The sequence below is a fragment of the Rattus norvegicus genome, chromosome 19 (assembly GCF_036323735.1).
Source record: "Rattus norvegicus strain BN/NHsdMcwi chromosome 19, GRCr8, whole genome shotgun sequence".
NCBI lineage: Eukaryota > Metazoa > Chordata > Mammalia > Rodentia > Muridae > Rattus > Rattus norvegicus.
The window spans coordinates 40,886,689-40,894,674 of NC_086037.1; the positions used below are offsets into that span (position 1 = coordinate 40,886,689).

Here is a 7,986-nt window from a genome sequence, read left to right on the forward strand (position 1 = left end):
GTAGAGGAAGTGAGCAAAGTGGACTTACAGAATAAAAGAGGGGTGTCTGCAAGATGCCCAGAGTGCCTCGTGTGCCTTCAGGAACCCCCTAAAAACTGTTCTGAACTCGAAGCAGGGCCCTTCCGCAGGGGTACAGTGGTGGTCTGTGCAAAGCCCCTGTACCCAGCTCACCTTTCTCTGACCAGTCTAAACCTTTATTTCCTCAGGGCTCAGAGCTCCCAAGACAGGAAACCTGCCTTTCCCATGTAGGGCCTCTTAACCCGCGGCCAGAAAGAGGGGGCTGCTGGCCATGTAATAGGGCCCCCTGGAGGCTGGGAATGTGACCAGTTGCCCAGCCCTGGGCTGAGGAAGCAGAGTTAAGGGCTCTAGTAGTGCTTCCTGAGTCATGCCGGGGCCAGGGGCCCGGTTTGGGTCCGCAGGTTGGGTTGGACCTTAGAAGGAGCTGAACTTCTAGAGAACTTCTGGGGGGTGCTCTGGAACTGCACTGAGGTGCTAAGAGGGGTAGGGCCTAAGCTCTCAGGTGGTTGAGTTTAGAGGCAGATCTAGAAGGGCTGGCTGGTAGGAGGGCCATAGGGGATCCTGCCAGAGGCCTGAGTTGAGGGCAAGTCCGTGGTGGTAGCCTGGTACATCATAGGCTGGTGCTACCCACCCCTGCAGGAGTTTCACGCAAGGTAGCACATTTAGTGCTCCTGATCTGTTATGTGTGACCTCAGGAGATCCTTGAGGGTCACCTCCCTGTCTGAGGTGTCCTGAGCTCAGTTAAAGCAAAAAGTTAGCAGATACTCCACCTCCCAGCCAAAGGTCTAGGAAACTTGTCCCCCTTGACCATTTAGAAGCCTTTAGAAGGTGCACGTGCGTGCGTGCGTGTGTGTGCGTGCGTGCATGTGTGTGCGTGAGTGCGTGTTGAAGGGGCAGTGTGGCCCTCTTTCAAAGCTCACTGCTCCACTGACTGCCCCACTGGGAAGAGCAATGGTGGGCTCAGGAACAGTCAAACTAAGTTTAGGGACCATGGGAAGGCAGAAAAGTCTACATTGTATTGAAAGCCTTATTTATCTCAAGTTTGCAGGAGAGGCCCTGTTACATTGTGTTAAAGAAACTTGTTTACGGCTCAGTTGCCAGAACCTGGTGGCTACCAGACTTCTCAGGGTGATGGCTGGCAATCTCCCCACTTTGTGTTCTTCTGGCCTTGGTCTTTCCAATTGACCAGTGAGGGGAATCTGTATCTCTTGGGGGACTGCTTTGGAGGATTTTATTTATTTTTACCCCAGTACATAGCCCTCATCAGGAATTCACTCTTTAGCTCTGGTTGGCCTGTAACTTGATACAGTGGTCCCAACCCTTAGGCTCCAGAGTGCCGAGATGTCAGCCTGAATGCATCCCTTGAATAAAGTACCTGAATTGAGACAGGCACATTGTTGCCTCTGTTGCAGGGGCTGCCTTTTTTTACATTTGTGCAAAATGTTTGATTTGTACAGCTTCTCCTGGGTGTCCAAAAAGCCAGAATAACTGATGGCTGATTTTGTGAGTCAAAGGGGACCCTGGTTTCTCCATCATTCCACATACTCTCTGCCTCACTGCCGTACTTCCCACTCCAGTTATCCAAGAACTTGCCAAGGGTTTGGGGGAACATTCAACCTGTCGGTGAGTTTGGGCAGCTCAGACAAACCATCGACCGTTGAGTGGACCCCGAGGCCTGGAACTGCCACCCGTCTACCCCATCCCCATCCCCACCTTGTAGACCTGGGGGAGCCCCAGGCAGCATCCCCTGCCTCAGGCCACAGCAAAGGTCACAATTAACATTCATTGTTGTCGGTGGGTTGTGAGGAGAAGACCAGACCCACCGGGGGATGAATGTCACTGTGGCTGGGCCAAACAACAGTCTGAGAGATGGGAAAGAGGACAGAACCCTTTAGATACCCCCTCTCCCAATTTTTCAGCCTGTCACTTGCTCCCCTTGGGGAAATGGGACTGGTATCTGGGACCTTGATGGGATGATTGGAATTGGGAAATAAACCCTGGAGGGTTGGGTGTTAGGGAAATCATAAAGTGGGGACTCTGAGAGGGTGGATGTCTGTCTGCTCAGGGATGTTCTGGAGTGGCCAACTGGTAGATGAACATGTGACAGATACACGGGCAGGTGGATGGATGAGCGAGATGAAGTCTGCCCTAGCCAGTGGTGGCTCGGAGCTCAGGCTGCAGCCTCCTTTGACAGGTGTCAGATAAGGGAGCTGGCGCCTGCTAGGATATGTCAGTGCAGCCTGCCCTCCTGTGCTTGAGGGTTCTTTCCCTCCTGCATACCTAGACCCCACCCTTGAGGCTTCTGAGCTAACTGGAGAGGGAAGCGTTGGAAACACCACTTTGTAAGGTCTCAAATCCAGGACAAATGGCTGAGGTGCCTATTCCCCTATCAAAGCTGAAGCAGCAGGCTGCGATGTTCCCAGCATGCCTCAGTTCCTACCTGTTACAGGTCCTCCTGGCTGACATACCTTCCTCCTACCCTGAACTTCTCTACCAGGCTGGGCTTCCCCTTCCCCGGCTTCTCTGATATACAGCCCAAGCATTTTGGTTACGTACACCTTTTCTTCTTTTTTATTTCTTGCTCCCCTTTCCTTACATGGTGTGGCTCAGTCTGCTGGTCATGTCCACTCTGGAGTCTCCTAGGTGTCTGCCTCTGCCTATAATCGTACCTTTTAGCTACAAAAAGCCAAACCAAACTTTTCCTCTACCCGCTAGGAGCAGTCTCAGTTTGTTTTCACCTGCAGGATTGTGCGTATTTTACATATCAAAGCAGCCCTGGCTTCCAGGTTCTCCCAGGATCCCTCAGTCCCTACCTGGCATACTCTGCCTCCAACCTTGAACTTTTCAGCCCAACACTCCCCCTCCCCCCGCCCCCTTCCCTTTATAATCCAGACATTCTGGTGTCTCTTTCTCTTCCTCTCCTGTTTTCTTCTCTCTTATCTGTGCTCATGCCCTTTTTCTCTCCTTTTCTTCCTTCCTTCTTTCCTTTAATTCACATCTTAAGACTAAGTTCTCCAGGTCATGAAAGACCCTTAGTGAAACCTTAGAGACTCTGTTGTCATTTCCCTGCCCCCAGCCCCACTTCCAGGCTCAGGCCTCCTTCCTAGGTATTGGGATTGCTGCTTTGCTGATTTAGCAAGAACTCAAGGCCACATGTCACCCCCACCTCCCACCCCCCCACCCCCCACCCCCACCCCCCGCCTTAGGGAAGACAGGAAAAAAAAAAAAGTAAACCACCTGTCAGTGTTTAGCCCTGGAGCAGAACTCTTAGCCGTCCACTTACCTCTGCACCTACGTGCCAGCAGGGGTTGACCTCCCACAGGAAGGGGGGAGGAGACCTTGGGGAAGCTTGGGGGTTCAATGGCTCCAGTCTGCCTCTGGCTACCTTCAGCCCACACAAACACCATATACCCCCTGGGCAGGTGTGTAAGAAGCCCCCTGTGACAATGAGGACCCCCCAAGCCTGCCTGCTCCACCCTTTCACACCCCCTCAAGGTAAAAGAAAAGCAGCCAGAGAAGGCTGAGCTTCAGGGTAGGAGGGAAGTTGGAGCCTGGCTGGGTTTCTTCTCTGCTGCTCCTCTGGCCGGCCATGGGAACTTTTAATCTTTGGACAGATTACCTAGGTCTGGCAAGACTGGTTGGGGCTCTGCATGAGGAAGAGGAGCCTGATGTCAGGCTGGACCCCAAACCAGAGCCCAAGCCAAGCTCAGCAAGCCAGCAAGCCAGCAAGGAATCCTCAGCAGCTCCAGAACGCCTATGTTCATTCTGCAAACACAATGGCGAGTCTCGTGCGATCTATCAGTCCCATGTCCTGAAGGATGAGGCAGGGCGGGTGCTGTGTCCCATCTTGCGAGATTATGTGTGTCCCCAGTGTGGGGCCACTCAGGAGCATGCCCACACTCGACGCTTCTGCCCACTCACCGGCCAGGGCTATACTTCTGTCTACTGCTACACCACCCGGAATTCTGCAGGCAAAAAGCTGACCCGGCCTGACAAGGCAAAGACACAGAATGCTGGCCACCGCCTTGGAGGAGAAGCAGCAGCAGGTGTCTATGCGGGTGGTTAAGGATTGGGTGGAGAAGGGACCTACTCTAGGCTCTCAACTTTTTGGGGTATTTAAATGTGTTTGATGCCAGTGTCTTAGAAACTAAGGAACCCACACTGTAGAGCTGAGAGCATGGAGGGAAGTACACTTGCTTCGTTGCAAGGCGTAGTAGAGATATTGTGGGGTATATGGTGATCTCTGATTCTACTTGAGGGTCAGTTGTAAAACTTGAGGAAAGCTTATAATTCTGAACCCTGACATCATTTGTTCATTTGCCAAGTAATATTTCATGTTTGCTTGCCACTGGGTGCTGGGTCAGTAGTGAAGAAGGTGGACAGGAGCATGACTGTTAAGACAGTGCTGAATAGGGGCACACTTGGCTCAGATGAGGGGTCCCAGAAAGGCTTCCTGGAGGTGACTTCTAGCAGTCTGAATTCCTTCAGTTTGGGGGGTAAGGGGTGGGTAATGTGACTGGGTATGGGTCTGTGCTGTGGGGTAGATAAATCATCGGATCTTTGGATGTCACTTTTGGGAGTTTGTAATTAGGGTATAGCGTTTATGAGACCCAGAGTTTGCTTCTCTGTCAGTACCATAAAAAGTAAGTTTGGGATGCCCGCAAGATGACTTGGTGAGTGAAGAGTCTGCCTCTAACCCAGAAGAACCAAGTTTGTTTTGAGATACTTGTGGTGGAAGGAGATAACTGACTTCAAGTTCTCCTCTGACCTCCAAACACACAAATGGGGGTGGAGGAGTGTGTGGGCATGGGACATAGGGCAAGGACTCATTGGAATTCTAGCGAATCATCAGATCTGGACCAAGGCATTGCAGAGCCCCAGGAAGGTGGCTGCCATGGGTCTCAAGGCCTATCTCCTAGCCAGCAAGCAGTAGGAGGGTGGGGGAGGCAGATCAGGGAGACTGCAGTAGGACCTCTTCAAAAACTTGATTGGTGGGTCTGTATTGTTAAGGTTAAGGGCCTCCCCATCTCCCCCAACAAATGTAGAGCCACGGTCTGGCCTAAGTACCTAAGATAAAAAGGTTTTAAAAGGTTTTATGTATGGGATGTTTGCCTATGTCTGTGCCCATGAACTTCAGAAGAGGGTATAGGATCCCTGGAACTGGTTATAGATGGTTAAGAGCCACCTGGGGATTTAGCTCAGTGGTAGAGCGCTTACCTAGGAAGCGCAAGGCCCTGGGTTCGATCCCCAGCTCCGAAAAAAAGAACCAAAAAAAAAAAAAAAAGAGCCACTATATGGGTACTAGGAATTGAACCCCAGTCCTCTGGAAGAGCAGCCACCACTCTTAACCACTGAGCCTTCAGCCCTATTAAGTTATCCATGCTTTAAGGCCAGGATCTCAAATGTGTCTGCAGCTGGGCAGTGGCACCCTAATGCAGCCTGGCTTGGTGTTTCCTGTTTCTTAAATCTTTAAAAGTTATCTTTCTTGTGTGTGTGTAGGTCGGTGTCTCTCTCTCTCTCTCTCTCTCTCTCTCTCTCTCTCTCTCTCTCTCACACACACACACACACACACACACACACACAGAGAAATAGCAGGAAATCAGTTCTTTCCTTCCATGGTGTGGGTCCTGGGGACAGTGGTCTGGATTGGCCACAAGCTCCCTCATATCCACTGAACCACATTACAAGTCCTTAAGAGATATACATAACTTTATTTCATGTGTGTAGATGTTTTGCTGGTATGCATGCATGAATGTATGGGCACCACCTGTGAAAAGCCCAGAAGCTGGTATGTGAAACCCTGGAACATGTGTCACTGCTGGTTGTGAGTGGCCTTTTGGGTGCTGGGAACCAATCATGGGTCCTCTGTGTTCTTACCTGCTGGTTATCTTGTTTTCATCTTTCATTGTTCTTGAGACAACATTTCATTTGTAGCTCAGACTGCCCTGTATCACCTTGCACCGGATGGCAGGTGCTTGCATGCCTAATAGCTCTCTCTGCAGACCTCAGTTCTGTGAGGCCACAGGAGGAAAACCGAAAGTTTGTGGGTGGAGCACTGAAGGTGACTGAGGTAGTGAGCTGGCTGCCTCACCATGTTGGTTGGTGGCTGTGTGCTCCCTCCCGGAGTAGTCTGGAAGCTCCCAGAGGGCTGGGCTGTTTCCAGTGGAACTCTATAGATCCTGCGAGTGAGGATCCCATCCTGCCAATGGGTTTTGTTGAGCCAATCTCTTGGAGTCCTCTAAGTGGACCTGAATCTGCTTCTGTCTCCCTATTCTTGGAACAGATAGGAGCCACAGTGCCTGCCTTTTCAAGTTTTATGTTGTTGGTCTGATGCTGGGGATGGAACCCATGACCTTTTACAGCCATATGTATCCCTCTCAGTGAGGTCTGAGGGACTGGGCTCCCAAGCTGTCAATGAGGAGTCATAGGGATGACGGTCTCTAAATTCTGAAGCAACAGGAACACAGCCCTAGTATTTGAGGGTGCCCTCAGCTGCATCCTGTCACAGCAGGCTGAGCACTGCCATTTGAGTGGAGGGGATGTAAGGCCCCTTGCAGCCAGGTGGGAACACCACCTTCGCTTGAGTAGCATTTCTGTGCTTTTGCCCCAACTCTGGGTCCCAGTATAACAATCCTAGGTATGGCCACCAGGTGACAAAGCAGCCTGGGAGGCCCTAGGTGGCACCACGGGTACCTTGCTCAGCCACCTGAGCACTCAGCATTTCTCTCCTCTGCTTTCAACTTCCAGGTTCCAAAAGTGGCAGGAAGCCCCCTGGACCTTCACCCTCGGCCTGCTGTCCCTCCACTACGGCCTAGGAGCTTGGAGTGGGGAGGACCATGGTGGCACCGTTGTCAGGGGTCTGGACACAGGCATGCTGGAGACTGGACCTTGCTTAGGATTGAGGCTGGCCACAGTCTTGTCAGAGGTTACCTTCCCCAACCCTGGCCCTGCTTGTGTTGTTGCCTCAGTGTCTAATAAATGCTAAGAAGTGGAGCCTGTCCTGGGACAAGGTGGTATGAATCTGATTGGCAGGGACACTTCTACTCCACAGGTCATATCTTCACCCTGTCACCTCCCACCTGACAAACTGCCCTTTGAATCTTGGGTCACCTGTAGTAACTCAATCAGGAGCAGGCACCCTTAGGGCAGCTGTGAGAGACTTAAAGTCCCAGCCACCCACTGCCTATTGATGTGCAAAACAGGGGCCTCTCCTTGCACTGAAGGCACACAGGAATTAAGGGGATGGAGAAACCAAATCAGTGTCCCTCCAGAGATACCACCACCATCTCCCATCTTGGGGGCTGTAGGCTGCCACAAAGGGCACTGCCGGCTCAACTGGGGATAGGGCTATACTTTGTGGCTCATTACACATCTGCCTCCTTCAGTTCTACTGTCCTGGGGGAAGCTGAACAAGGTACTTCCTGGGTTCATTAAGCTGGCCTGAGGCTTTACCCTCAGCCTGCATTCTTGCTCCTGGCCTGGGAGCCAGGGAGGAGGGAGGCAGCAGGAGGAGGGCTCCTTAGTAGCCCAGAGCCTGTGAGTGGCACAGGGAAAGCAGCTCCTTGCAAAAGCCAGACCACCAACCTGAGTCTTAAGCCCAGGAGCAGGGCATGGGCTAGGTGGGGTTAGGGACAGCTGTTCCTCCAGCCAAGACCTAGCCTGTCTCCTAGCCTCCTCCACTGGGTTCCCCTAGGTGGAGGAGGCTGAGATACGAAGGCCTAAGCCAACCGAGGTGTGTATTTCTACAAATAGGATCCCCTCCACCCCCTGCACAGCTAAGCATTGCCGTGTCCAGAGGCATGTGGGAGGTGAGGCGGGTGATCAGAGCTTACTCCTAGGCAGTAGACAGGGACCTCACTCTGCATAGGGACCTTGGCTGTAACAGCTAAGGAGGCTTTGTGCCCTGTAACCTATGTGTAGATGTGTTACCCCCACACACCGTCATTCTCTAGAGCTATGAGGAGCTCC

The 7,986-nt window shown here is 52.1% G+C and overlaps 1 protein-coding gene and 2 non-coding genes across 4 annotated transcripts; all 3 read left to right on the plus strand.

Moving 5' to 3' along the window:
• Positions 1-1,602: 1,602 nt before the first annotated feature.
• Positions 1,603-1,708, plus strand: Mir181c (microRNA 181c). The gene has a single exon (NR_031897.1). It is a non-coding gene; the product is annotated as a microRNA 181c (primary transcript).
• A 77-nt stretch (positions 1,709-1,785) lies between these two features.
• Mir181d (microRNA 181d) lies at positions 1,786-1,868 on the plus strand. Its single transcript, NR_032266.1, has one exon. It is a non-coding gene; the product is annotated as a microRNA 181d (primary transcript).
• Positions 1,869-2,842: 974 nt separating this feature from the next.
• On the plus strand, positions 2,843-7,011 carry Nanos3 (nanos C2HC-type zinc finger 3). 2 transcript variants are annotated; one of them, XM_006255235.5, is made up of 2 exons: positions 2,843-4,064; positions 6,766-7,011. In XM_006255235.5, the coding sequence occupies exons 1-2, from the start codon at positions 3,608-3,610 to the stop codon at positions 6,831-6,833; spliced, it is 525 nt and encodes a 174-aa protein (XP_006255297.1). In that variant the 5' UTR covers positions 2,843-3,607; the 3' UTR covers positions 6,834-7,011. The 2 variants fall into 2 exon arrangements, with proteins under 2 accessions (XP_006255297.1, NP_001099415.1); NM_001105945.1 differs by having other exon boundaries at positions 3,584-4,076; positions 6,766-7,010.
• Positions 7,012-7,986: the final 975 nt, after the last annotated feature.